Source organism: Coturnix japonica, chromosome 18, assembly GCF_001577835.2.
Source record: "Coturnix japonica isolate 7356 chromosome 18, Coturnix japonica 2.1, whole genome shotgun sequence".
Lineage (NCBI taxonomy): Eukaryota > Metazoa > Chordata > Aves > Galliformes > Phasianidae > Coturnix > Coturnix japonica.
This window is the reverse complement of record NC_029533.1, coordinates 6,351,900-6,379,033: the sequence shown is the minus strand read 5'-3', so window position 1 is coordinate 6,379,033 and position 27,134 is coordinate 6,351,900. Positions and strand designations below refer to the sequence as shown.

General features: G+C 46.6%; 1 protein-coding gene and 1 long non-coding RNA gene across 6 annotated transcripts in view; one reads left to right on the top strand and one right to left on the bottom strand.

The window, feature by feature from the left end:
* Positions 1 to 645: 645 nt before the first annotated feature.
* Positions 646 to 27,134, top strand: LOC107322191. 4 transcript variants are annotated; one of them, XR_004309208.1, is made up of 4 exons: positions 646 to 934; positions 3,265 to 3,330; positions 19,386 to 19,536; positions 20,708 to 20,818. It is a non-coding gene; the product is annotated as an uncharacterized LOC107322191 (long non-coding RNA). The 4 variants fall into 4 exon arrangements; XR_004309209.1 differs by lacking the exon at positions 3,265 to 3,330 and having other exon boundaries at positions 732 to 934; XR_001558841.2 differs by lacking the exons at positions 646 to 934; positions 20,708 to 20,818 and adding an exon at positions 25,142 to 27,134 and having other exon boundaries at positions 1,451 to 3,330.
* The window catches only part of LOC107322188 (ATP-binding cassette sub-family A member 10-like), a 36,884-nt gene continuing 27,888 nt past the window's right edge, over positions 18,139 to 27,134 (bottom strand). For both annotated transcript variants that reach the window (XM_015879941.2, XM_032448229.1), the window contains 20 exons: positions 26,652 to 26,818; positions 25,992 to 26,119; positions 25,507 to 25,644; positions 25,271 to 25,384; positions 24,846 to 25,016; positions 24,320 to 24,430; positions 23,536 to 23,664; positions 23,021 to 23,089; positions 22,518 to 22,609; positions 22,297 to 22,417; positions 21,837 to 21,954; positions 21,307 to 21,398; positions 20,767 to 20,945; positions 20,297 to 20,372; positions 19,947 to 20,041; positions 19,682 to 19,801; positions 19,390 to 19,530; positions 19,052 to 19,131; positions 18,916 to 18,971; positions 18,139 to 18,736 (listed from right to left, as the gene is read on the bottom strand). In XM_015879941.2, coding sequence (XP_015735427.1) covers positions 18,638 to 18,736; positions 18,916 to 18,971; positions 19,052 to 19,131; positions 19,390 to 19,530; positions 19,682 to 19,801; positions 19,947 to 20,041; positions 20,297 to 20,372; positions 20,767 to 20,945; positions 21,307 to 21,398; positions 21,837 to 21,954; positions 22,297 to 22,417; positions 22,518 to 22,609; positions 23,021 to 23,089; positions 23,536 to 23,664; positions 24,320 to 24,430; positions 24,846 to 25,016; positions 25,271 to 25,384; positions 25,507 to 25,644; positions 25,992 to 26,119; positions 26,652 to 26,818 — 2,296 coding nt within the window. In that variant the 3' untranslated portion in view covers positions 18,139 to 18,637. The remainder of the gene's footprint in view (positions 18,737 to 18,915; positions 18,972 to 19,051; positions 19,132 to 19,389; positions 19,531 to 19,681; positions 19,802 to 19,946; positions 20,042 to 20,296; positions 20,373 to 20,766; positions 20,946 to 21,306; positions 21,399 to 21,836; positions 21,955 to 22,296; positions 22,418 to 22,517; positions 22,610 to 23,020; positions 23,090 to 23,535; positions 23,665 to 24,319; positions 24,431 to 24,845; positions 25,017 to 25,270; positions 25,385 to 25,506; positions 25,645 to 25,991; positions 26,120 to 26,651; positions 26,819 to 27,134) is intronic.

Genomic DNA, 27,134 nt, shown 5'->3' with positions numbered 1-27,134 from the left:
GTAAAGGTTAAATCACACGAAGACAATCACATTCCTGCTCTGCAAACAGTGCTGGGCTGTACGTGCACATTCTTTAATTAGTCTTTGGTTTCTTGAATTACTTTTATTGGTAGTTAACTGTGTAATGGTCTCAGTGGAACATCTGGTCCATGATTTCAGAGGAATATTCTTCAACCCTTGCTGAAAGCAATTATTTTTGGATACAAGTGGAGGCTTCGGAGCCATTAAGAAGATAAAATGCAGATTGTTTGCAGAAGACTTTTACAAACTGTAATGGCTCTCAAAAAGAGGAACTTTGGTTTTCTTTTTCCCCAATGCTTTGGGCAGGCAGTGGGGGCTGAGAAAAGTGGTGAGGGACTGAATCCAGGGCAGTGGGCTCTGACCCCAAGCAATAGCTCCTCTGCCCATCTTCATAAACCACTGAGGCCTGGGACTTCCTACAGAAGGATTTAAAAGCACATCAGCAGATGGGACAAGTGTTGCTTCCAAAGCAGAAATTGAAGGGTTTTGCTTTTTTCCCCCATTGATGGGTGAATCACAAACCTCCTGACTCCCAGCCTCGTCCCACTTCATACAGAGCACAGAATAAAGCTTTCAGCCTCTGCTCTTTGAGCATGGCAGGCTGTGGTGGAGGCTGGGAAACCTTCATTCCAAAGCATATGTGTTCTCAAAGGAAAAGCATTAATCTCTCAGGAGGAAATCAGTTGTTTTGTGAGTTAGGTGTGGTTTTTGCGCTCCACTCCATGGAGGTTGCTGGCTGAATCCTCTTTGTCTGCAAAAACAGTGCTTTAAATTATTTAGAGGAAACTACACAATCTTGGCTGCTGTGCACTGTTACGATTGCACATCTTGTCCCAGTGAAATCCACGTGCAGACAGGCTGTTAAGTCATGGCTGTTTTGTAGTAGGAAGACAAAGTGAAGCTGTTAAAGCAGGTAAGAATGGTTCCCCTTGGTTCGTCCTGGCGAAGTCTGGGGGTTGGGGAGCACCCTGTGCCCTTTGCTTGGGATGGGCTTGGAAATGCCAAAGGATTGGTGGAGGGATGGAGGAGAGACTCCAGGTCTGTTTGTCCTGGGCAGCCTTTGCTGTGCTGCAGCTGTGCTCAGCTTTGTTTCCATTTGTTTGGTTTTTTCCCCACTCCTGACCTGAATGTGGTCACCCTGACCTTGGCTCAGGGGCTGACATTGGGCAGCTGAGGGCAGTGGGCTTTGCACTGTGTGAGCATGACATTCTGCACTGCAAGTAACAATGCAGGGCTCGTGTAGGGCACTGCACCACAAGGATCTGTCAGAGAGCTTGTTTTGTGAGACATACAGCGTGCATCTTAAATCAGATGCAAAACAGAGAAAGTGGAGAAGCTGGGGGGACCACAAGAGGACAGCTGCTCTATTCAGACATAGAGTCATGGAATGGCTTGGGTTGGAAGGGGACTCAGAGATCACCAACCTCTTGCTATGGGCAGGGTACCAGCTACCAAGCCAGGCACCAGATGTGTCTCCTGGATCCATCCATTGCTGTGGGCTCCTCTGGCATCAAAACAACATCAGCTATTTGGGCCTGAACTGCTTGTCACTTTGCTTCCTGTTTTCTCACGTTGCTGGAAGTCAACAGTCACACTGGGATGTTTTGGTGCTTTCTTTTTTTTCCCCACCAGGATGTAAAATAAGAAGAAACAGAAACACACATCCTGCTGAAGAGCCTCTGAGCTGTGTGTTTGCCTGGGAACCTGTGCCTGACCGCTGTATAATCAAGGGTTCAGGTCAAATTAAGATGCAATTACAGCACTGGGACTTCTCATAGGTTAAAATGTCTCCCTATAAAATTCCTCCAGCCTTTTAGGTGTGTACACTCGTGTCTAAATAATGGTTTTGGACTTGCCCTGCCTGCTAGCACTGCTCCAGCGGTCCATCACCGCAGGGACTGTTTGTCAGAGAGCCAGCAAGAAGATATTTATTGAAACAAGAAAATAACCGGGATGTCTTTAACAGGGCTCATAAGAAGAGGTCTCTTATCAGCAGTAAATTCAGCTGTTACTCAGCTCAGCCCTTGAATTCCTTATTAACTCTTAGTGAGTACCAAGGGGAGTTGTGTAGAACAGAAAGTGTGTTCCTATTGAAAGGAGAAAGGTTGCCCTGGGGGAACAGGGTGATACCAGCCATGGAGGGAAGCGATGCCACTTTTAGTGCAAGTTCCTGCAACAGAAATAGATCTTCCTGAGCATGCACTTATGTCTTTGTAAATTATATCTCAGGTTAAACTACTCATTAAAGTGCCACAGGGGAATTTCAGGCTGGGTAGGTACATCATCACAGGAGATAGACTAAAAATTACAGTCATTGGAAAAGAACGTGGATTTGAGTCTCAGGGCCTGTGGTGAAAGTCAGTGCATGCATTGGGTTCAGCCTAAGTATATCTATAGCACAACATTTCTCCAAGGAACTACCGCAGAGCTCTTGCAGGGGGTTTTGTGCTGGCTCTGGGGTTCACTTATGGAGGTAAACAGCTGTGAAATGGGCTGTAACCACAGGACAGGGAATATTTCTTCCTGCACGTGGTAGTTAAGTCTTGTGGGGTAGCAGGGAGCAGAAGGCGTTGGGTCTTTGCCATCTGTAATGCTGCTCTCACTATAGAATCACAGCATGGCGTGGGTTGGGAGAGACCTCAGTGATCATCCAGTTCCAACCCCATTCCTTCAGACAAGGTTGTCAGCCACCTTATCAAGCTGCCCAGGGCCCCATCAAACCTGGCCTTGAACACCTCCAGGGATGGGGTACCCATGCTCCTCCAAATTTACTCAAGAAAACGGGATCCTTTGGCTCCTCTTTCCCTTAGGCCATTTCTTCCCTCTCATGGGAACAGAGTGCTGTAGGACACACACTAAAATAACTCCCCAACAGTGATACTTACCAGCCACAGCAGAAAAACCTTTAGACAACTAGAAAGGAATTTGCCGCACTCGGGAAGATTTTTCTCCCTCTCCCTAGACTTGCATGTAACTTAAAATAGCTAATTATTAATGCCAATGCCTCTTCATTCTATGAATAAATGAGATACTGGCGCAGGGAAAGAAGGAGCTATGAGATCACCAGATTGCCCATTTGCCCATCTCTGCTGCTCAGAAGCATGCGGGGGCATTTGCAAGCGTTCATCATTTAAAGGGAAGTCTTAAACCTTAATTTAATAAGCTCACATTATAACCAACAGGATCATGTGAGCATAGCAGTGGATAATCTCAGATGTTGCCCTCATCCTTTCTGTTTTGCAGTCGTTGCACTGAAGCCACGTGCTGAGGACGCCCACCCACAGCAGCCACGTTAGCAGCAGTGAGGAGGTTTGTGCAGATGGGATCTTTGGGTGGGAATTGCAGCCGTAGGAGGCCTGCGGTGTCCAGGCAGCACTTTTGGCTTTGCTGAAGGGCAATGGAACTGGTTTATTTTTGGGGAGGTTTGGAGTTAGTCTATCCAGAATGTGGGGATTTCAGCTCTGGGTCTCCTGCTTGCATAGAAGTTGAATCTTTGCTGTGTTGTTCCTCCATTGGGAAATGTGAAGGGTCTGTTGATAGGAAAAGGTTGAAGATGTGAGTGTCTGCACAGCACTCAGTTGCTGTCTGTCTTCTCCACCATAAAATGGTGTTTATTTCAGCATAAAGAGCAAATAACTGTGTGCAGTGATTGCAGCTATTGCCAAATTACGTGGTGATTCACGACGTGCAGATTACAGGGCAAGGATTATAGCTGGGATTGCTGTGGTTTCTCTGGATCCCTGAGTATCATGGACTCATAAGCACTGGGTTTTACTGCTTGTGTGACAGCGTTAAGCTTTAACTGCAGACACAATTAAGTGGGAAGATGGCAAAGTGGATCTTAACTGCTGTGGCACTGCAAGTGTGAAATCTCCTTGAAAATAAAGTGACAGCTGAATGAGCTTCTCCCATTGTGTTCTGGATGTTCTGAGAGCTGGCACCAGCCCCAGGGGCCAATGGCAGAGCAGAAAGCCACATCCAGCTGCTGGTGAGGAGCCCGCTGGTGCTTGGGTGGTGGTGGAGAAGAAGGGCTGACACTGGTGGGAGTGGGAGGATGAGGAAGTGGTTCACTTTTGCTCACCGTGGGGTCTCACATCAGCAACTTATTTTCTTATTAAAGCCAAAGAAGCTACAGTTCTTCAAACCCTGCTCTTGCTCATGGTGAAACCCCTCCCCTTCCCCTCGCAGACACTGTCGCTGTGTGTGCCTCTAACAGCATCGTTTTAGCACGCAGGATCATGTGGGTGTGCATGGATCCTGCCTGGGGGTGCACTGCCAGAGTGGATTTCTAATTATAGTTAATTGCAGGGTTGATGCTCCCTGGATTTGGCCTGATAGAAGTCAAACGATTTCCTGTTGCTCAGCACTTTGCAGATGTGCACTCGGAGGCGTGATGGACGTGCTTTCTATCCAGCTTGGTGCATGCTCTCCCCTCTCCATCCTGTGCATAGGACTTGGGGTTGCAAAGCACCACTGCGGGGTCGTTCTGTGGTCAAAGATAATTCATTCTTTGAAGCCTAATGGGGACACAAAAATTGCTTTTTACGTAGTTAGTGCAGTCATTGCACTGTGTTGTCAAAGATCCCAAGCAATCAAAAGAGCTGTTATCCAAGGAAGGGTTGAGGCCAGTAGACTTGGAGGGGATGGGTTGGGGTTTGACTGGGGATCCTAAAGGTCTTTTCTAGCCTTAATGATGATACGATTTTTTGGTTTGTTTATATAGAAAGCAGCCTTAATTGCCTTGTCACCTTGTAGGCTTCTTAACAAACCCCCAAACAAGCTGGGTTTTCTCATATTGAGCTTAGGGGTCCTGCACTTGGCTGGAAGCATGGTGAGGACAAGGGACTGCTCTGCCTTGCTCCTCCCCAGGGAGGATCCCCCAGAGGAGGAGGAATTGCATGAACCTGGAGCTAAATGCCATATGGCTGAAGCAAAAAATAAATGAAATCACACCTCTTCATTACAGAGATTGATCTTGCTGGGCAGGGGCCTGACAGCCACCACCAGATGCTCATCTTCTCAGTTGCTTTATTGGCTTCTGGGATATCCTCATAATTGCTGTAAGTGGGAGATGATTCTCTAGCATCTGGCATGTGTTAATACCAATCCAAATCACTTATCAATCCACTTAAGGAAAGCATGTATGTGCTCGATGTGCAGAGCTGTTCTGAAGGGTCCTCATTGGGTCCCATTTTCCCTTTGAATTGCTCCTGAATGGCTCTCAGTGGCCCCTGGTACCACTGGGACAGCTGAGAGGTACAGCCCAGGTGCTGCATCCCACTTATGCCTATGGGTATAAATACCATAGGCAATATAAATTATAACTGCTGCTGTTTAGGTTTTCTTTTGCTTTATGTTCAAACCACCTCTTGGGAAGCTGCCTGCAGCCGGTTGTGGTGCAGGGTGCTGCTCCAAAGGTGCTTTTTGTTCATTCCAGATAGGAATAAAAAAACAACAACCCTGTTTTTAAAATAGTTTCTCCCCACATCCTTCCTCAGTGAAGCCCTCAGCCAGGTGAAGCTCTGTGCAAGCTACAGCAACAGCAAACTCCAGGCTTCCAGGCAGAGATTTGGGGTGGAGGTGCTTGCAGGAGGACCTGGTTGTAGAAGGGAATGAAAGACTTCCCCACACCATTCCTGGCTGAGCAATGCTGCTCGGTATGAGGCAGTGTGTGAGGGCAGGGACAGGCATTCCTCAGGCTTGTTGGGATCCAGCTCTGTCTAGACTTCATAATGCAGTGGTGCGCACAGCCTGGCCTTGAACTGCTGCCATGGCATCTCTCAGCACTTCCTATTAATGGAACTGAGGAGCCTGTGCTCTGCCAGAGCCTCAGCCACGCTAATGAGACCCGGTTCCTGCTGAGATTGGCAACTGGTCCCACTAAAGCAGTGAACGTGCAGCAGGTGGGAGCAGAGTTTGTGGCAAGAAGCCTGGACCCCTGGTGTCCAGGTACCTCTGGGCTGAGGGAGATGCTGGAGGGATGCTCCTGCAAAGGGAAACTGCAGAGCTGAGCTCCCAACAAGTGTCATTTTGCCCTCACTCAAATATAACTGTAACCTCTTGTTTCCCTGCTGGTGGCTTTGGGTACCTGGGAGGACCTGTGATGCTGTGTGGGTCCCAGCAGTGGGATCACCCTGGGGTGAATTCCAACTTTGGATTAACCAGCTTTTCAGACCTGCTGAAGTTTTTGCTTTATGGTATTTTTGCCTCTTAGGCTGACACGTTCATAAATGTGTTAAGCACCAGGAGCGACGTGCCGGGACCCGTGCAGAATTCCTGTTGCTCATAGGAATGGGCTACTTCTGCTTCTTACAGGTTCTGCTCTGCTTGTCTGATGGAGGCTGGAGGACATGCACGGGCAGGCTGTTAGGGCTCTGCATCCAGTCACTGCCTGCACACCTCTTAGCAGGGGAATGGGCACAGAGAGTTTCTGTGCTGAAGTCTGTAACAAATGCTGAGAAAACCAGTAAAGTCCATTCCTGCTTCCTGCTCTAAATCCCCCATAGCAGCCACTGACATTCAGCAGCCAATGGAATGATTCCCCTTGACTTTAATGGTCTTTGCATAAGTGCCTAATTCCTTCCTGTTCACGGACTCTCCTGGATCTGGTTATGGAAATAACTTCATATATGAAGTGCTGTGGTGAGCTGTAAACCCATCAAAGCAGTGCAATGGCAGTGTACTGTCCTCACAGACAGCTGGAATGGGCTTTGTTTGACCAAGAACCTGCTGTGTGTTCATGCATCCAACTCTGCAGGGTGAACGTGTGTTCTAACAAATGTGTTTGTGTGGGTTAACATCCAAGTTTGCATAAAGGGAAATGAGATCCCTGCTCAGAAGGGCACTTACTTATCATGAAGCCCCGAGGAAGGAGCAGTCCCATGGCTCTATGAACAAGACATCGCATACATGCCATCAGACACCCTGATGATGGGTGATGAGTGACACAAGATGACCACCAATGTGGCTTGCTCCAGTGAGCCTCGAGGAGAGCTGACTTGCTCTCTTTGGTGACATCCTTCCTGCTTGGTTGCACCCTGCAGGGTTTTTGGTCCTGAAACGGCTGGTTTTATGGGAACATTCTTAAAATTCAGCTTTTCTTAATATAGAATGATTTTTGCTGCTATAAATTTTGCAGTGGTGTGTTCTACATGGTTTTACTGCTGCTCTCATGTGTCAGAGCTCAGGACGGTTTGTTCCATTTTCTCCTCTGGACATGACCAGTTCCATGAAAATAAAATCTAACTAGGAATACTCAAATTGCATTGCACGTATGGGAAATGGCCATGCCTCAATGTGTTGCCAGAACAGTTGCACTATGAAAGAGGTGCTGGCTGTGTAATAAATGGGGCATCTCTAGGGCTTCCCTTTGCAGATCCATCAAGCTGCAACTGGGATGATGGGAACAACAGAGGAGGCTGCAGGAGCTGTGAGGCTGAAGGGCTCAGCCTGGCTGCCTATTCTGGGATGTCTTAATCAGCTCTGATACATGAGGTACAGTGATGAGCAGCAGCATGCAGAGGGGGAATGTGGCTTAGCTAGAAAAGCCTTGGTGATAGCATGCAAACCCTTCTGGCAATATGATTTACTGGGCTGTGATGGTGTCTTTCACAGCGAGTGGCAGATGCCTCATCACGTGCAATATGTAATGCAGGGTGGAATCATTCCCTGCCTGCAGGGAACTTAGCAGGCTGCACCCAGCTCCCCATGCTTGCAAGCAGAAGGGGAAATTTGGAAATCAAGTTTGTACTGTGTGCCTCATTGTCTCCTCATCCCTGCCCTCTGCATGCATGTACATTTGCTCTGCCCTGAAACGTGAGCCACATGAGGCTGGTGAGAGATACAGGCTGAATATAGCTGGGGAGGGTGGGAAGGAAGAAAACTCCCAACAGTTGTTTAAAATGGTTTGTAAAAGACTGAAAAAAAAACCCAAACACATCACAAAAAAGTTGTGGTTTCTTAAGCTGGTTTGAATTCCTGGAAGCTGATGGAGCCCTGGGTTGTTGTTGGGTTTTAGACATCTTTCAGCTTTTTGGAGAGTTTGGAGTGTGGGTGTGTGTGGGGAAAGAGCTGGGGATAAACCAAAGCTAAAAATGGTCAGGGAGCACAGGAACAGGATGAGTGCACACACAATCTTCTTGTTTCATTGATTTATTTCCTTGTTGGAGACTGGGGGAGGTGATGGATGGAGCCCAAGCATGGCAGTGGAGGTGGATCCCAAAGGCCAGGTGTAGGATCTTTCGTGCTGCACTACATCTCACCTCCTCAGCTGCAGGAGACTCCCTCCTGGTTGGTTATTTGCTACATAACCAACACCAGCCTCTGACTGATGTCCTTCCAGAGAGATGAGGGTGTGGAGAGCCATTTCATCCAGCCCTTCTTTGGTGTTCTTATCTCAGCATTTCAGATGACGTCAATCAGATTAACTCCCTTCCTTTCTTTCCCAACTGGAAAGCCTTCCTTTGAAAATAGGAATATCTGCATTATCATTATTTTTTTTCCCCAGTAGGTTAATTAATAGATGATTCATCACCTTGAAAGCTAATGGGTATTTATCCCCATCACGGAGGAAATGAATGCCTTCTATAAATAAACGACACCCGCTCACAGCCCATCCTTATTTACGCAGCTTCTCCTTCAGGAAACCAACTCAGCTGGAGGAGCTGGTGCTGTTCCCAGGCTGCTTTACATTGTCCTGCTTTGGTGTTTCACACAGTGAATATGGCACCTTTCTGATGGAGGGTGCACAACATTATCTTCCCAATATGGGCTGGCGAAGGCGATGCTCAGTTGGGTTCTCCCATGGGCTGAAGGTCCCAGAAGTGCAGTTGAAAACAAAAATCCCCCAATTTGTTCACCAAATATTGGGAAACCCTTTCTGAGTTCCCATCTGCTCCATATCAGTGGTGTTTATTGTCTTCGTTTCCAGCTCTCCAGCTATTGTCAGCGGTGACCTTAATTAAGAGCACATTAACAACCACGTCTAGCTTATTGCTCACGCGCATGGAATTAAGAAGCAATTATTTACTTTTACTGCTTGCTTACACAGAACTGCTGTGCCCCATGGGGGCAGGAAGGTCTGTATTCTCAAGGACTTTGAGGTGGGATGAGGGGATCCAAGTGCTCCTCCTGCACTGCTTGCTCTCTGTTTTCATTGTAAGTGATGGAATTTGTGGGGCTGCCTCCAGGCTCTGGAGTGACACCACTGTGTGAGAATCTGGGTTGGTTTGTGTCCCCATCCCTCATGGAAGCACGAGCTGAAAGCTCTGAGCATGAAGAAGCACTGGAGCATTTTTTTAGGAGACTTTTGCAAATCAGTGCTACTTTGGATAATTTATTATATTTTAATTCATCTTTAGGGACGTGGGATTGTGAATTTTTAATTCTTGAGCTCGGCAGCCCTGGCTGAATTAAGAAGGGAACAACTGATTTTAATGAGCGTTAAGATTAATGCAGATGAACTCAGTTCCCAGCGCTCTCCTTGGCACCCACTGCATTCCCACTCTCTTTGCTCCTCACCTTGGGAGATGCTTTCCCCCTGTTAGCATTCAGGCTCATGCTTTTCCCTCATCGTGGCACATCCCTGAGTGGATTTATTTGTTTGGAGCAGTGCTCAGTGATCTGGTTTATATAAATAGTGGTTATGGACAGGAGGGCCCAGCACTGGGCAGGGCTCTCTGTGTACCCATCAGCTCAGTGACTTGTGCCTCCCCATGCACTCCCAGTTAGATATTTGCATTGTGAATGATATTATTACCCAAGCAATAAGAGAGGGGAGGCTGAGCTGAACTGATTTTATTCCATTCTGTGGGCAACGCTCAGCTTTCTATCTCTATATATAAAGCGCATATATGTATGTGCTTTAAGCAATGCCTTTCTGGGCTGTCGGGCAGCAGAAGCACTAGTGAGCAGAGTGTGCCAAACAGCACCAGATATCACCTTCTTCCTGTTCATTTCCCCCCCATTTGCCCCAAAGTTCAGCCCCCAAAGTGCTGATTCCTCCTCATGCCATCCAAGGGCAGCCATTCCCACCTCCAGACCCAATGCCCTTCTGTTGTTTGTGCTGGAGTTACCCACAGAGCACACATTTTTTTCCCCTTTCAGCACAGCAATTTCCTTTATTTTTCCTGGGCTCAACTTAAAGTCTGTGCTTTGGTTTTATAAAAAGGTTTTGTAGGGCTTTGATTGCCCCAACAAGGACACCACAGTGGAACATTTGAACACCGGGAGAAAACATATCCCAAGAGCAAGGGTTTGCACATCCTGTTTTTAAAGCTGCTCTTGTACAATGTTCAAAGGCTTTTCAGTGTCTGTGAATGGCTGTGTTAGTGGCTGTGTTAGTGGCAGTATCTGTAACTGTGATGCTGCACACTCAATAGGAGAAAGAGTAAAGGTATTGGAGGTTCAGGTTGGATATTAGGAACAATTTCTTCTCTGAATTGAGTGATGGTGCAGTGGCACAGCTGTCCAGGAAGCTGGGGGGGGGGTCATCATCTCTGCCCCATAATAAAGGGGATGTGGCACTAAGGGACGTGGGCAGTGGGTACAGTAGAGTGGACTCCATGGCCTGTGACTGAATATGTGTCGTCCTAATGGAACATTGCCCTTTCTGCTGCACCTCTTGGAGGCAGAAATAGAGGCTGCAGTCCTGTAATCCAGTCTGCCCTGTCCCCACCCTTGATGGATGAGCAGGGCAGCAATCTGCTGCCAAACGTCTGCAGGGAGGTCCTGGGGCATTGAGAGCAGAGCAGAGCTGGGCTCTGCTGGATGCTCCATGCCCTGTGCAGGGCTGTGCTGGGTTGCACTGGTTTTACTGGTTGAATTTTCCAGGTGTTTCCAAGTACAACCAAGCAGCAGCCGGCCTTCTGCCAGTCCCTGGGAGATGTTTTTCCATCCCTGACCCTGAGCTATGGCAGCAACCACTGTGCTGGGGCCAAGAGAGAGAAGCAAAGCCACGAACCATGGGACCTGCAAAGGTGGAGAGTTTAAAGGCAGTAAAGATTCATTTCCCAGGCAGAAAACCCTGCCACAGCCTCACCCTCCCTGTTTACTGCAGGATGAGCCCTCAGAATTGGGCCATTCTCTTGCAGTGGCTCCCAGCACTGGGCTGGCAGCAGATGCTGTGGCATCAGACCCGGAGCAGTGTTTTTTTCCACTGGGTTTGGGCAGTGAGCAGCTGATGTCACAACAAGTGGCTGCCACAAGTCCCAGTGCCCAGAGGGTTCTGCAAACCCCAGAGCAAGAAGTTCTTCCTTACAGGGCATTAAAATGTCATCTGAAGGAGAAAAAGACAGGGTTTGGCTTTGGTCTGAGTGCAAGGAGAGCCCTCGCTGGCTGGTTCTTGCAAATGGTGTTTGCAAAGGGCTCCTCTTGTGGGGTTGTGCAAGAGACATTTCAGCATCTTTCCTATTAATTTCCTTTTACACCCATCTTCCAGCAGAATTAAGGGAAGGGATGGAAAGAGCATAACATCCAAATGCCCATTTTCCAGCACTGCAGAAAGAGTGACCCACAGCGGTGCTGGATGTGGAGACAAAATAGGCATGAGTTGCACTTATCCATTTATGTTGTGAGCTCTGCAAGGGGCATTCACCCTTATTTTGACACTCCTGTGATTTAGAGTGAGTTAATTGCTAAGAACTCCCTCCTCATTGCCTGCAGAAAGACTGGTTGCAAAGTACAACTGTTGCAGCCACTGCTGGAGGGGACAGTGGATAAAGACACTCCTGATACCTCAGAGCAGCCCCACATGTGTTCCTCATCCATAGCAACAGACACTGTTTGTAGTGGAATAATGCACCAACAATGTTTCATCTTTCAACCAGGGATCTAAAATGACCTCTGAATGAGGCACAAGCTGGGGGGATCCTCTCACAGCACAGGGAACCTCCTGCCCCAAAGGGACTGGCTATGGGGCTCAGCACCAAGAGCTGCTCTGTGGGGTATAGCCTTCAGCCATCATTCCCTTTGCAGGTGAAGAGGGGCTCGCTGAGCTTGTTCTGTGTCACCAAGAAGAGCTTAAATACCATGAGTGAAACATTCCCATGATCTCATGTGGTTTACTCAGACCACAAGAGAAACCCTCTGCACTCAGACACACCGATGGGGTGTGGAAGGTCTTTACTTTTTATGTTTCTTAGCAGAAATGCTAAGTCAGGGCCTGAAGCAGTGATGGAACACCTGGTGGGACAACCAAAGGGAGCTCATGTGCATGCAATGTACCTGATTAACCATAAGGGCAGGAGCCAGGATCCACCCTTCCCCAGCCCTCATTTAAGGGCTGGCAGTGAAGCTGAGGGTATCTCATCTCCTCGAGTACCTGAGGCCTTCCAAAGGTAAGCAGATTATTTCCTTTGTTTCTGTGCTGTTGTATTTGAGTAAGCCCTCACTTGCTGCAACTTGAGACCTTGCTCCTCTGCTGTCGTTGTTGTGCTTTCTATTAAGTTACATATCTTTATGCTCTTGTAACTGCAGAGCAGCAGGGGAATGAGGCTGTTGGATGGCCCTCACTGTGTCCCTCCTGGCTGTACCTTCTGATGTCCAGTGCTGCAGAGATTACCTAGAGATATCCAAGTATTTGCCTTCAGATTTTACATTTCCTGATCCTCAGAGAGCTTGCAGATTTTATCTAAGTTTTGCTTGGAGAGCAGGGCAGTATTGCCCTGTATTACTAACTTCCATTTGTTTTTTAATCGGAATTAGAATGAGATATGGTTTGAAAGTGAAGCATGAGGCACCTATTCTCATATGGGGTCTATGGGTCCTGTATGGGGTCTATGTCCTGTATGGGGTCTATAGGTCCCGCTATGGGGTTTTAGGTCCCGCTATGGGGCTGTATGTCCCACTATGGGGTTTTAGGTCCCGCTATGGGGTTTTAGGTCCCTCTATGGGGTCTATGGGTCCTGTATGGGGTCTATGGGTCCTGTATGGGGTCTATGGGTCCTGTATGGGGTCTATGGGGCCTGTATGGGGTTGTGGGGCCTATATGGGGTCTATGGGTCCCATATGGGGTTGTGGGACCTTGTTGCCATCTATGGGACCCCTATGAGGTCTGTGGGGCCCATATGGGGTTGTGGGGCCTGTATGGCATGTATGGGACCCCTAAGGGGTTTATGGTGTCCATATGGGGTTGTGGGTCCTGTATAGGGTCTATGGGGACCATATGGTGTAGTGGGGTCGGATGTGTTTTGCTCCGTGTTTGTGCTAACAAAGTGCTTTCAATCTGTGTTGCTGCGGGGATGGATGCGGGGCTGTCCCGTGCAGCGCTCGGTGCTGCCGGGAGGTGGCACAACGCACCCGGAGATGCTGCGGGATTCGGGGAGATGTTACATCCCGAAACGAGAGCGATGTGAGTCACTGGGGGCAGTTCCAGGAAGGAGAAGAAACGACTCGCGTCTCTTTCTCGGAAGCTCATTGTTGTGAGATCTTTGTAGATGAGGAAGGGAAATGGGGGGGGGGGGGGGGGGGGGGGGGTGAAAGGCAAACAAAATCCACATTTAGTATCGAAAGAAGAGGAAAAAATGAGCGTGTTTCAAGTGCTTTGAAGGCATGCAGCTGTTGGGACAGTCAGTACTATGGGTTGCCATGGCCTTTCCCAGCTGAGCACAGCTCCCACTCACCCCTACACCCCCTCCCCTCCCATCTGCTGCCCCACCATCCTACTTACAGCTTCTACCAACCCATCCCATCACCACACACTGCAGGGATTTGCCCCTAGGAGCAGACTGGTGGCTGAGCATGTGGCCTCTGAGCCTCCCACCTGAGGGTCTGGAGCTGCTGGTTCTTGGAGCAGCTCATATTTCTCATCTTTGGCCCAATTTCACCTCTGGGAGCAGTTCTTAAGCACCTGCATCTGAAGTGATACAGCTGGAAATGACGAGGCAGTGCTCTTTTCTAACCACTGGCAATGTTCCCTTTCTAGGAAAGGCAGAACAGAGAGAGTAGAGTCAGGAGATCAGGCATCTGCAGACCAGAACAAAGAGTTGTTTTCAACAAAACATTGGCTATGGAGCTCCTGCTGCAAAGGTTGTATTTTGAGTAAATTATCATCTATATTTAACTTGAATGGATGGTTTAGAAAGGCGTTGATATTGTTGGCAAGCAATGTACTATACCACTTAGCCCGTGCCCAGTTTGTAACCAGAATAAAAGGTGATTTCCCAGAAAGAGTTCTTTCTCTCCCAATTTTCCCTTTTTGTGTTTTCATAACTGAAGCACTCGCTCAGCAGCAGCTTTGTGGGGTCCCACGAGACTGACATCCAACCTCTGTCCCCTCAATGGGACCCTTTGAATGCAGGATCCCAAGGACAGTGTGTGTGTCATGGCGCCTGTGGGCTCAGGATCCCCCCACCTTTAGCAGCACCCCCAGGTGCCTTTTCCTTGACCAGTTTTTCCCCAGATACTCTTTAATGTTAGCTACACTTGTAGCTTTCTCAGCATTCCCTTGTCTGCAGGCTGTGATGAAAAATATGGTGTGTGAGCTCACAGGAGCCCATTTCTTTTCAGTCTCTTGTGGCTGGCAGTGACAGACCCTGTTGTCAGATATGGAGGGAATGCAGGTGGTAGAGCAGCTCTGCAAAGTGCTGGCAAGTGACTTCTCTCCTGCCCTCAGAGGGAAAAGTGCAGTGGCAAAAACAAAGATCTATTCTTCATTCTCTTTTGTTGTTCCTTCTGAACTCCTACTTAGCATCCTGAAAGCCCTTCAGAGGATTTGCATTTAGAACATGCAGTGAATTTCTCACAGTGTGGGGCTGGAGCAGTAGTGCAGTGGGACATGGACTGGGCTGTGCCAGGCAAATTTGTACAACAGAGCTCTCTGCTTTGGGTCCTTCTGTTCCTATACAGCTTGTTCTTTTAGTTTTAAAACCATTTTTAATACACGCAGAGGGAGCACAAGTGCTGAGAGGTGAGGTCTGCAGTGGGACCTGGAAACATCCCCATCTGTGGATGAGGGGCTTACATAGCTGAAGAAAGATGAAAAAAGGGTCATTTATGACTCAATCCTGACCACCCTGATGGTGATCTGGCTGTTTGGTTGCTGCTATTGAATATTTCCATGTGTTCAGGTGGCAGCTGGGATCCCAGGGCAATACTGCAAGATAAACAATGTCCCTTAGTACCACATCTACATGTTCCTTGAATACCTCCAGGGATAGTGATCCCAATCAAGTGGAAAGGCTGCTCCAGCTTATCCTGCACCCAAGGATGGATGAGCCTTCACTTCCCACTGAAGTCCTCACCTCCAGGGACACGCTGTGTGCTGGTGGGTGTCTGTTATTTTCAGATAGCCAGGATTCATTCAGAATAGCATGGGGTGGATTCATCCCTATACCTGCCACATGTTTGCCCAACAGCTCATCTCCTCCCTTACCCATCCATTAACCATTCCTGGTGTCTGTGGCAGGACAAAGATGTGCAGCAACAAATGGCCGTTTCTATTTTGCCTAGAACATAAGTTCGTGAACTTCCTGCTATCATTCAAGTATGATTTAATTAAAACATCATGCCTTACACAACCATCTCCCTTTCTTCTCCCTATTTAGAAAGTGCTTCCTGCTTTTTCCAGCTGGACAAGTGATCCTTCTGTCTTCTTTGAAGTAAATATTTTGTTGGGTTTGGCTGCACTCACAGCCACACATAGCCCTGTGCCTGATATTTTATCCATCTGCTGTGTAGGGCTTTTCAGTGTAGAGTCTCCAAAGGGGTTGAGATGATGTGTGTAGTTAAGGGACACCAGTGCAAGAGAAAAATGGTCTGTTTGGCTTTCACCTGTGCGCTAATTCAAGCTCAAGTGCCTTAAAAACAAAATGTTTGTAGAGATGCTTGTGAGGATGTCCTGGTACTCACATGAGCTGTGGTCACCAATGGTCCTGGTGCAGCCAGCTCCCCGCATTGCGCTCATGTGTAGGGCTGTAAGCCAGCCTTGGTTTCATCTTTTGTCTACAGGGAATGGAAAAAGAGAACTGAACTCCCACGCTGGCAAGGTTGCCAACATCTGCACTGCCTTGCTTGTTGTGCCTGAAGCACATCTGGCCTGGGCAGCACTGCGTGGGAGGAGGCTGTGACAAAGCCCTGCATGGGCTGTAGGGCTGGCTGGGGACCACACTGCCCCCAACCATCCACCTGATGGAGGATGGGAGCTGTGGTGCCTTTCTGGTGCATCCTTATAGCCTTGTTTGAGGCTGGACCAATCTCCCATGGTTTTATTTTATCTACCCTACCTTACCCTGTTCTATTCTATTTGTAGTTTTCATCCTAGAAATGCTTTGTAGAAGGTGGTCAGCTGAGCCCCAGCACAAAGCACTGATGCCAGCCCCAGGCAGCCTGTCCACAGGAAACCAGCTCCTTGTTCAGCATCACTCTGCTTTATCCTCATCCTCCTCCAAAGTTTGTCCTGTAGATATTTTGGAGCTTGCATCAGTTCTTTCCTTGAAGTTCCTTGAATTTCTCAGTAATGTTAGTTTTTGTTGTTGCTTGCTTATATTTAAGCAGAGCTGCTTCACTTGCACCTGACCCCAGCAGATTTTTGTTACTGCCTGTGATGCAGCTGTGAGGACACCTGAATGCCCTGTGGTTCCCACCCAGACATTCTTAATTCTCCCAGGCTTTACAGGGCAAAACACCATCCCTGAGCTCCCAGATCTTGAGCCTGTGTGTATTCTGATTTTCTATTTATTTATTTATTTTCTAGGATGAGAGATAATGGCCTTAAGTTGTGCTGGGGAGATTCAGGTTGGATATCAGGAACAATTTCTTCTCTGAAAGAGAGATGTTTTGTTGGCACAGCTGCTCAGGATTTAGGGGAGTCATCACTGCTGGAGGTGCTTCAGAGCTGTGGAGATGTGGCATTAAGGGATGTGATCAGTAGACACGGTGGGGTGGATTGGGCTTGGGAACTTAGAGATCTTTTCCAGCTTCAGTGAATGTGTGATTCTCCCTTAAACTGAAAGATGCACATTGCTCCTTGCTGCTGCCTGTTTAGGGCACAGTGCTTTGGGACTGGTGGTAAGTGAATGGCCCTTTGTGCAATGGGGGCATGCTGGCCACACAGCTGTCAGCGGGGGAAAAATGGAGAAAGCATAAAGAAGGCATTATTAAACCTAAAAATAAGAAACTCCATTGCACAAGGGAGCAGGCAGTGCACAAGGACTGCTTGCTGGAGGGAGGCAGATTGCAAGCTGAGACACCCCACCTGTACTATGGCAGCAGCAGAGGGGACGTTTCCCCACAGCCTCTAAGGGAAGGGATGGAGGGAGGGTGACCTCTGCAGGGGACATTCATGAAGCCTGATGGCTTCTAGAAAATCTCACTCTTGTTCTTTCTTCTTCTTTTATTTTATTTTTCTTCCTTTAAACAGCAAAGCGAAGTGCTTGTGAACTTTTTGAGCACTCTTGTCCATTCCTTGCTGCCAGCTTAGCTCTCTTTTATGCAGGGCACAGAACCCCCTTCTCCCAGCACTGGCTTCGGTCCGAGCCTTGGGAATCTCAGCTCTGTGCTGGTGATTGCACTGTCTTTATTACCCTTCCCTGTCTCCAGCTCCTGCCTGGCAGTCTCAGGGCCCTCTGGAGGTCTTTTCCTTGCTAAAGAAGCAAAGGTCTGCATGTAGGGGCAGAAATACAGAGGGGAAAAGCAATGTGTAGAATCACTAATGTTGGAAAATATCTCTAAGATCATCCAGTCCAACCATCAACCCCCTGTGCCCACCAGCCTCATCCCTAATGTACTGCATAAATGGCTGTGAGATTAAGGTGGTAATGGCTTACACAGCCCTGAATTCCTGACTGCTGCAGATACCCTCAGGACACTGAATGAAGCTCTTCCCTATCCCTGAGTTTATGTTCTCTGGAGCTGAGTGCACAAGCAAGTGACTGGGGCTTCTCTTTCCTGTTTCCCAGGGGTGGGAGTAAAACCATTGTGCAAGCAGCAGGGAAATAATCTCTGAATGAGTGTCCTCTGGCTGCCAGAGCATGTTTTGGAGCTGAGTGTATAACGTCTACAGGCAGAGATTGCAACACAGCCATGACTGTACGTTATAGGAGAAAACTGGGCTTTGTGTTTTCTGAGAGGGTTTGTTTTGCTGTTGTAAATGAGCACAGGTATAAAGTGAAGGCATAACCATGGATTCTATGCAGATGTTTATTGGGAGGATACAAAAATAGAGGGAAAATTTTAACAAGGTGTGTTTAAAGGCATCTCATAGTCCCATGTGTGTGGGAGATGAACTGAAGAGATGGGCAGTGTACCCAGACTTGCCGCTGCACCCAGATCCACCAAACAAAGCAAAGCTTTGACCTCAGAGATGGGGTAGGACCCACCTCTCTGCAATCCTTCCTTGTCCCTTTGCTCCAACCTCCTCTGCTTGATGGGAGCTCCCATTGGTGCTGGTACAGTTTCAACAAGCAGCTGTTGGAGACTCTCTTGGGGTAAAGTTCAGTGTAGGCACCCATAGAGTCCTGGTGAAATGCCTTCTGTATCAGAGAGCAGCCCTTGGCTGATGCTCCCTACAGAGGCAGAACCTGATCCTCCTCCTGGTACACTGATAATGGCAGTAGATATGTGCAGTTATCACATCACTTAGGCTAATACAGAGTAATGTGTAAATGAGCATCGTAGGCCTTTAACTGTCCTCCTGCTGAAGTTGTTTCCATTCAAAAGGGCCATCCAAAGTGAGATCAAAATTATCCTTCTCCTGCTCTCTGGAGAGTTCCAAAAAGACCTAAATGAGAAATATGAAGTTATGATTATTTCTAAACTAAAACAAACCAAACTCCACCATTTTCCACCACTTTCCTGGCAGAAAAGTCCTTACCAACCCCCTGGGGCAGGTTCTTTCCTCCTCCCTCAGTGCTGGCCCAAACCTCACTGTGGTTTTGCTCACACCTTGAGGTCACGTACCTGAGCCAAAGTGTTCAAAGAGAAGCTGTATTCCTCAAGGTTGAAGTTTTGTTTGGCTGCAGAGAAATGGAAATCGAGTTGAGAATTACCTGTTAGTGTTTCACCTTTTCAAATAGTCATTTTGCTTTGCTCTTACCTTCCTCTAGCTTGGAGAAAGACTGAGACAGGGGCAGTGCATCTTCCATTGGGACCTTGTAGACAAGCAAAGAGGGGAACCTGGAAGAAAAAGAAAAAGGATCTCTTGCTCTAGATTGAGCTTTTGCATTCAGAAGTTTATGTTACCGTATGAGCTGGACCTATGGATGTTTACTGTAGGGATAGCAACAGTGCTATTATTGAATAAGGTCACCTCATTAGGTCTCTGACCCATTGATCTCTCTGCAGCTGAGATCCTGTATTTGGTCATCCTACTGGGCACACTGTTAGAGATGATGTAACACTGAAGCCACTGTTTGTTCCCTATTTTGTAGTTACCTCTCCTGACGGGCAGCGCTTGGGAAAATCCTCAAAATCTCAGCATGTAGAAGATCAGTGCTCTCTGGGTCCTTGACTTTAATTTCCAGCAGATAGCCTTTGCCAAACTTGTTCTTCAGGTACTGAATGGAGCCAATGAACCTGCAGGTGAGTCGAGAAGTGCAGTGTCAGTGTGGACCCACTGATGTCTGCTCCTTCCCAAATCCTACAGTTCTGGGGATCACTTCACAAAGCCAATGGTGGGGGGTGAGGCTGGGGAAGAAGCCCTTATCTTAGCCCTGCTAATACCCACCGCAGCTGCCCAGCCACCAGGATGGCCACGCGGTCGCACACTGCCTCTGCCTCCTCCATGTAGTGTGTGGTCAGCACAGTACCTGTCTCCTGGGTTTTCAGGGCAGCACGAATCATTTCCCTGAGGACACAGGAGTTTAAAAACAAAAAAAAAAAAGGAGCCAACACTACCTAGAAATAAGAGGCCCTTTTTATCCAAGTTTTGTCCCTCTAGGCCCTAAAATTATTTTGGACATAAGTCCAGTTTTGGATTCTTCTAAACTCACCAAATGCAGCGCTGCCCATTGGGGTCCATGCCAGTCGATGGCTCATCCAGCAGCAGGACCGAAGGGTTGCCCAGCATGCACACAGCAAAGCACAGCTACGGCAGGGAGAGGAGTTGGGGTCAGACCTCCTGCAGCCCCAGCAGTGTCTTTGAGGAGCTGCAGGCGGCACTGTATTCTTTGTGAACATCAAACATGATTGATAGGAAGCAGGGAAGGTACAATGTGATGCTCTCCCAGGTGGTTGGGAGCATAGGTAGGTCCCACTGCTCCCAGAGGGCATTTTTCATTCATGCTATGAACATTTCAGTGCTCATTATAGTAAAAAGGGAAAAATAAATAAATAAAACCACCTTTCTGGTTATCCCAGCAGGTAGTTTTCTGGTTGGTTTTTTTAAATAGTCTTGAAGCTCCAGAGCATTCACTAATCTGTGAGGAAAGAGAAGAAAGGAACGAAAAAACTTGTTATTCCCAGCTGAGAAATCAGCAGTTCCTAAAACAATAAGGAAAAGGGACTTTTCTTATGCCTGACTTTTGGCTTCTGCTTGATTGCAGTAAATTGTGTTAAAAAAAAAATGAGTGAATGCTTACAGAGTCATTCAGACTGGAAAAGACCCCTAAAATCCCCAAGTCCAATCCCAACCCACCCTGCTATGCCCACTGACTATTCCCCTCAAGTGCCACATCACTGATCAGTTTTACAGATTAGCTACTTGACTTTAGTCCAGTGCATCTTCTGGCTCACAAAGGGTTCTGACTTTCAGATCTCGCAATGATGTGGAATAAATCCTTGACTGACCCCAGGACCACCCTCATCCCATACCTGTTGATGGCAGTGGCCGTGTCCTCCTTGCACAAGCCCTTCACAGCTGCGTAGATCTTCAGGTGCTCGTGCACAGTGAGGTCTGGCCAGAGTGGGTCCTCCTGTGGGCAGTGCCCCAGGTAGGCAAGTACATGGTCCTGTGGCCAGCATGGTGTGGCATCTCGGCTCCTCAGCAGCACCTGCATGACCACGCTGTGTTTCACATGTGTACAGTCATGGGTGGAAGGTTTGGAGGGGATCTATGGGTTTCACAGGGCTTTAGGGGAGGAAACCCGAGGGGCAAGGGATTGGTTTAGCAACCCTTAGCTACATGGCTCCTGAATATAATCATGGTGAATTAGCAGAGGTGTACATGGTTGTTAGAGTTAGCAGCAGCTCACCATCATTTTTATTAATACAAAGTTCAATAGCACAGTGTACTTAGTCAAAACCCCAATCCCTAATATTGCTTTGAAAAAAAATACATTGCTTAGCTAGGTACAAGCTCTGCATTTTTAGCACACATCTATCCCTTCCCTCCAGATCCCAGCAGCCTCCTACCTGCCCAGCTGTCAGCGTTGTCTCCCCAGCTATCATCTTGATGACTGTGCTCTTACCAGCTCCGTTGGGTCCCAGAAGTCCTAATACTTCTCCTGAAATCAGTACACAACATTTCTTAGTAAGGACTATGGTTCAGTGGAGATATCAGGCAGTCTCATAACAATAAGCTTAAAGAGAGTACGCTAATATCAGAGATCACGTACAATTATACAGGCATATGACTACATGCTCAGAGAGGTCATAAATTACTTTTCAACTATGTAGCTGATGCAGTGACATAAGTCTAAGCTTTGCTCCCAGAAGCCACTGTCGAAGTGACTGCTGTAGAGTGAGGTAGTGTGATTTTGGATAGCAGAGAGTTAGAGGTAACAGATTGGATGTGTCCATGTTGTTATCTTGCCAGCCATACACTGGACATGCCTTAAGCATAGAGCAAATGGATTCCATCTTGGTGTTGTGGCTCAGATTAGAGAGCCTGCAGAGGATTAGCTCTCTGGGTATGGTCAAAGTAAAACAGTTACAGTCCTCACCTTTTTTAACACAGAAGGAAATATTTTTGGTGGCCATTTTCTTCTTCTTCCTAAAAATGGAACCAGCTTTCTTAATTTTATATTCCTTGTAGAGATTACTGACAATAATAACTGATTTCTGAAAGCAAGGAGGAGGAAGAAAGATCAGTCCATTATACTGAATAGCATCCATCCTTCTGTAACAGTTTTCCATTTTAAAAGGCAAAAAAAACTTCAAAAGATCTGAGAATTTGAATTGCCATGGAACACTGTCCATTTTCCACTTAAAACGTTTCTCCTTTATCCTGAAGGGACCCATTCTGCCCACTTGAGAGCTGGGTTTTTCCATTGAGGAATGATTAATGCAGCCAGAGCATTCATTTGCCCTTATTAATCTTGGCTATTTTTTTTGTTTGTTTTCTAAACCAATAATTTTATTACTGATATAAAGCAAAGAAAGAAGAACCACACTCAGCCTTACCTCCTCTGGACTCGGAGCTGCTATGGCATTTTTCACTGCTTCTCTTTCAGCTTTAACATCTTCATCTTCCCCTTCGGGCTCCTCAAGATGCTGATGGCTGTTCTCTTTTATTGGGGAAATTCTATAAATCGAAACAGGTTCATCTTAGCATTAGGTCAAGGTGTTGTCTTCAAAGACAAGCAGCATCTAGCAGTGCCTGCGTTGTGTGCATCCATACAAACCTAAACACCGGGTCCTTTCTCAGAACTGGCCTTTCGTATTTTATCTCCAAGTAACGAAGAAGGAAAACAAAAACCACAGAATGGATGTAAGGCTGAAAAAAAAAAGAGGTTGCCACACTGACAGACTCACCTTCCATTCTGCTGTGGCTGAAGCTGAAAAGATGGTGGCAGAGTTATAAACTATATGGGCAGAAAAACACGGTACGTGAAATTAAATCTGTTGCCATCTAAATTCATTGTAATCCTGAAGGCTGTGAACTCTGCTATCATCTACCAGTAATGCAGAAAACATCCATGACAGAAGCATCAAGCCATCTAGACTTATTTCCCTTTTCCCTTCTCCATTTCAATGGAACAAAACTATTTTTACGTAGGTGGGTGATCTATCATCCACATCTCCAGGATCCTCCTTCTATGTAAGATGAATTTGCTTCCTTGTAATTGAGGATGCAGCCTGGGAGATGCACAGTGCTAAGTAAAATTAATCTTAAATGTTTTCTTACTGCAAAGACGGCTATGAGTATGTTGTTGTTTCGGAAGCCTACGTGTAAGTTCGAGTCTTCTATAAACATCTGTAGGAGTAAAAAAAAAGCCACAATAAAGACCTGCAATTCTTTTATATAATGCTGGGTAGTGTTAGAAGGTTTAAATACAAATAACAAATAAGTCAAGAATGCACAAAAGCTTCTAGTTTATCCAAAACATTCACCATAAGCTCTTCATAAATCCCCTGCTCCCTTTCCACGGCCACTTCCAGCTGACATGCAGTAAAACACTTTGGGAGCATCCATAACTCTCACTCAGTTTCCATGCAAAGTCAGATGTGCAGCCTTATATTTTCTCTTATGATTGTTCAAGCCAAGCTGCTTGACTTAGCATGGGAAGAATTAAGATTGCTTACCCAACACACAGTCATGGCCCATGTGAACAAGAAGCAGCCCACAGCAGTAATGGACAGATGGAGAAATTCCATCTGGTCCCAATGGATTACCCAACAGATGCCAGTGCAGCCATTTACCTGCTCACTGTCAAGCATGACGGCCAAGGCTGGGTACGAGGGGATCAGCAGAGACAGGAGGTAGAGAGAGATTTCGAGGTCTATTATGTAATCCATGATTCTGCTGACAATAAAAGTAACAAGGCATACCTACAAATGAAACAAGAGGGTTATTAGAGCTGATAAGAAGATTTGTGTTCGTCACCGGTCATAAAAGTTGCACAGATCTACCTTTTCAAATCCCTGTGGAATTTCTCAAGATGGATAAGAAACACAAAGACAAGAAACATAAAGACAAGGAAGGATGAGGGTGCAGGAGGTCCTCATCTATCTCTGCTTCTGGTTTGGGTCATCTGGGTAAACCCCAAGCACAGTGCTGCTTTGGTCAGAAAGAAGCAGTATGGGATCTCATTCTGTTCCTATCCCACTTGACACTATCCCATCTGATCTACACAGAATAAGGGAATGGAGCACAAATTCCCCATTGTTTCGTGTTTTGAAGCTTTAACTTGAGCGAGGCTTTGAGGGAAGAGAGAAAGAAAGGCAGTGCTTGTAAGGAATGACACAAACTGTGAAATGAATCCTTATTTCCAGAATTGTGGGAGCAAAGGGCTGGGTGAAAAAAGGGGGACTGGTGCAGAGCAGAACAAAGTGACAGTGATTTCTATTGACTTTTTGGTTATAAAACACATGCCCTTATCTATGTCCTGGATCTATAATTGGTATTTCGACCTCTAGGTTGTCTTTAAGAACTCAAAATACATTTCCGTAAACCCCATATTGCATTATCGAGCCGTACGCTTACCACTATTAGGATAAAAGACCAAAAATCACAGTTCCATCCTTTCCGAAAGAGGAAGGAGATTAAATAGATGAAGAAAATGATAGAAATTCCATAGCCAAAAGCACACGTGATCTGCAGAGAGAAGTGCTGTTATTAGAGAAAATGGAGTCAAGTCAACAACCAGAAACCTATATACAGCAACGTGGTTCAGTTTGTGTGGTCATTCATTAACATCAGGATGTTCAGAAATTACCACAATTTGACTGCTTAGTGTACAGGAGTGTATTAAGGCAGGATTTATTGCCTTTCTTTTCCAGCTGGGGAAACTCACATTATAAGAGGTGAAACAAGGAGAAAGGCAGTAAGGAACTGGAGTCCACATATTTTCTTCCTGCCTGCAACAATGAACTGCTAAAGTCCTGCTTTGCTCCTGCATTATTTTGTGCCTCCCTCAACATGGCTGCTGTCTCACCTAGCATTCCTCTTGCTGGAAGTATTACCCAAATCCCCCCTTAGCAAACCAGTGTTCACTAGAAAAAAGACTTACAAGACAGAAGAAGCTGCTGAAGGTCCCAGACACTCTATTGCTCATTCCAAACTGTAACCCAAACATTGAGAAGAGAAGAAGCCAGCAGAGCGGGACATCCACCAGTGCCTGCCCACACCAGTATGCTGAGGGGAAGAGCCCCGAGACCCGCAGCTGGGCACGAGCTCCTGTCTGGGAAGGAATGTGTTGGCCATAGGAACAGCTCTTGGAAGTGAAAAGCTCATAAAGCTTGTAAAAAGCTATTGCAGTATTTGTAATATTTGTATTAAAATCCAATGTTTTTTTTTGTCTTTCAGCAGTCTATGCTGGCTGCAAAGCTGACCATGCAGCAAAGAGCCTCAAGATGCCACACTCAGATGTCCTCATGACAATACAGTTGTGATTCTTCTGCTCATACAAGATTTGCTGCATGTCAGTGAATTTACCTTGTAGTCCTGCAGATAGCCCATTGCAAAATGAGGAGGGAAACCTGGGAATAGCAGCAGCATGTAGATAAGGTAGAAAGAGGCAAAGTAATCCCAGTATCGTGTATTATCTACCTGAAAACAGAAGAACAAAACATTTGTAGAAAACATCCACAGCCCAATGGTATGATGCTACAGTTCATTTCAGAGCATTTCTTGCAGTGTAAAAGAACTGTTTCTCAGACAGTGAGACTTACATAGTAAAAAGGATGACTCCAGATCTGGATGTGTGCAGTGGAATTGAAAGCTCTCAGCAGAGCATTGCTGATGATGTTCACAAGCACTGGGAAGCAGTTGATGGCCTCCATGTGGCAAAAGATGGTAAACCTGTAGCTCTTCAGAAAGAAACCAGGATGAAAACTCTTGGCAGGGAGAATTCAGGCCTAAAATAATGCATGTCACTTGTGTCTTTTGTGAAAGCAGCACAAAGAAGATGTGTATAACTCTGCTACACAGGTAGAATTACAGAAAGACTTGGGTTGGGAGGGACCTAAAAGATCATCCAAATGGAGGAACAGAATTATAAGGTCTCTTCTAGCACATAGGTTACTGGCTAAAACACTCACTAATCTTTATCCCTGTGGGCTTGATCCAATAAAGGTCCAGTGTAGCTGAAGGAGGAACCTTGCTTAATTTGTGCATTGTTAGGAAGCAATGTTAGGATGGCAGCAAAAGTCCTCACCTGGCCTTCACGAGATACTTTAATGGCCCCATTGTATTTCAGTTCCTCTGTGATATTTTCCTTGCTTGTAATTTCCAGTGCAAGGTCTTGGCTCTCAAGAGCGTGGATAAAGTCCTCAATGCTTGAGCCTGATGTGAAAGCCAAAAGCAGAGAAATAATAGTGAGCAACGAAAGAATCATTGACCGTTTCTTTTTTTGAATCCATGACCACTGTACATAACCATGACCCTGGAAGCCAGACAGCACGTATGGATTGGGTCACTGCATAGTAATTTATGTGAAATTAATAGATGACAGTTTCAGTGACTGAAACATTGCTTTTTCAACCCCCCTTCACTGAGTTGCAAATGCATTCTCCTGATGATGGTCTGATGAAGCCAACAGTATCATTCTCTGGCAAAGTAATGTGAAATAGCATCCACTCAAAGAAACGTCAAAGGTAGAATTCTGGAAGAAGACTGTTAATCTGGTCGGGATTAATTTTGAAAGAGTAGAAACCATTTGGGTGGAGGTTAGGATGTGAGGTAGGGAAAGAACTGGATCCCTACTCATTCCTCCTACTGGGATATTCCTTTCCATGTCACCGCATTAGGATGTCATCTACTGAAACATCATCAGGCTTCATTTACAGCCCATTAAATCATGAGGAGCCCAGCTCACCCGTGCTGTTGAGCACCAGCAGGTTGGTGGTGTCAGCATGAGCCCTGGTCCGCAGGGGCAGGAAGTACCGTGATGAGCACAGCTCCCAGGCACTCATACTCTGCCAGACAGCCATCAATGCCAGCTGCAAAATCAGGGGGAGCAGGAAAACCACATAGAGCAGCAAACTGTATGGAGAGAGAGGTGAATAAACACTTAGAAAAGAGATATTTTGCAGATTGTGGTTAGGTATTGGGAACAATAGACTATCTCAGCATCTTCCTTCCGTTTCTTGTGTCCCATCTGGAAATGTCAGCATGGCAGAGTGAAGACCGATGAGGTCAAATCAGTTCAGACCTTGACAACATTGAAGAAGTATTAAAAAAATAATGATTTAAATGGAACTCTGAAAGTAATATTTTCCTTCCTCTGACTGTACATACTAGTTCATTTTAAAACTTCCACGTCAGAAATAAAATTGTTCCCAAACATTCAGAAAGTAAA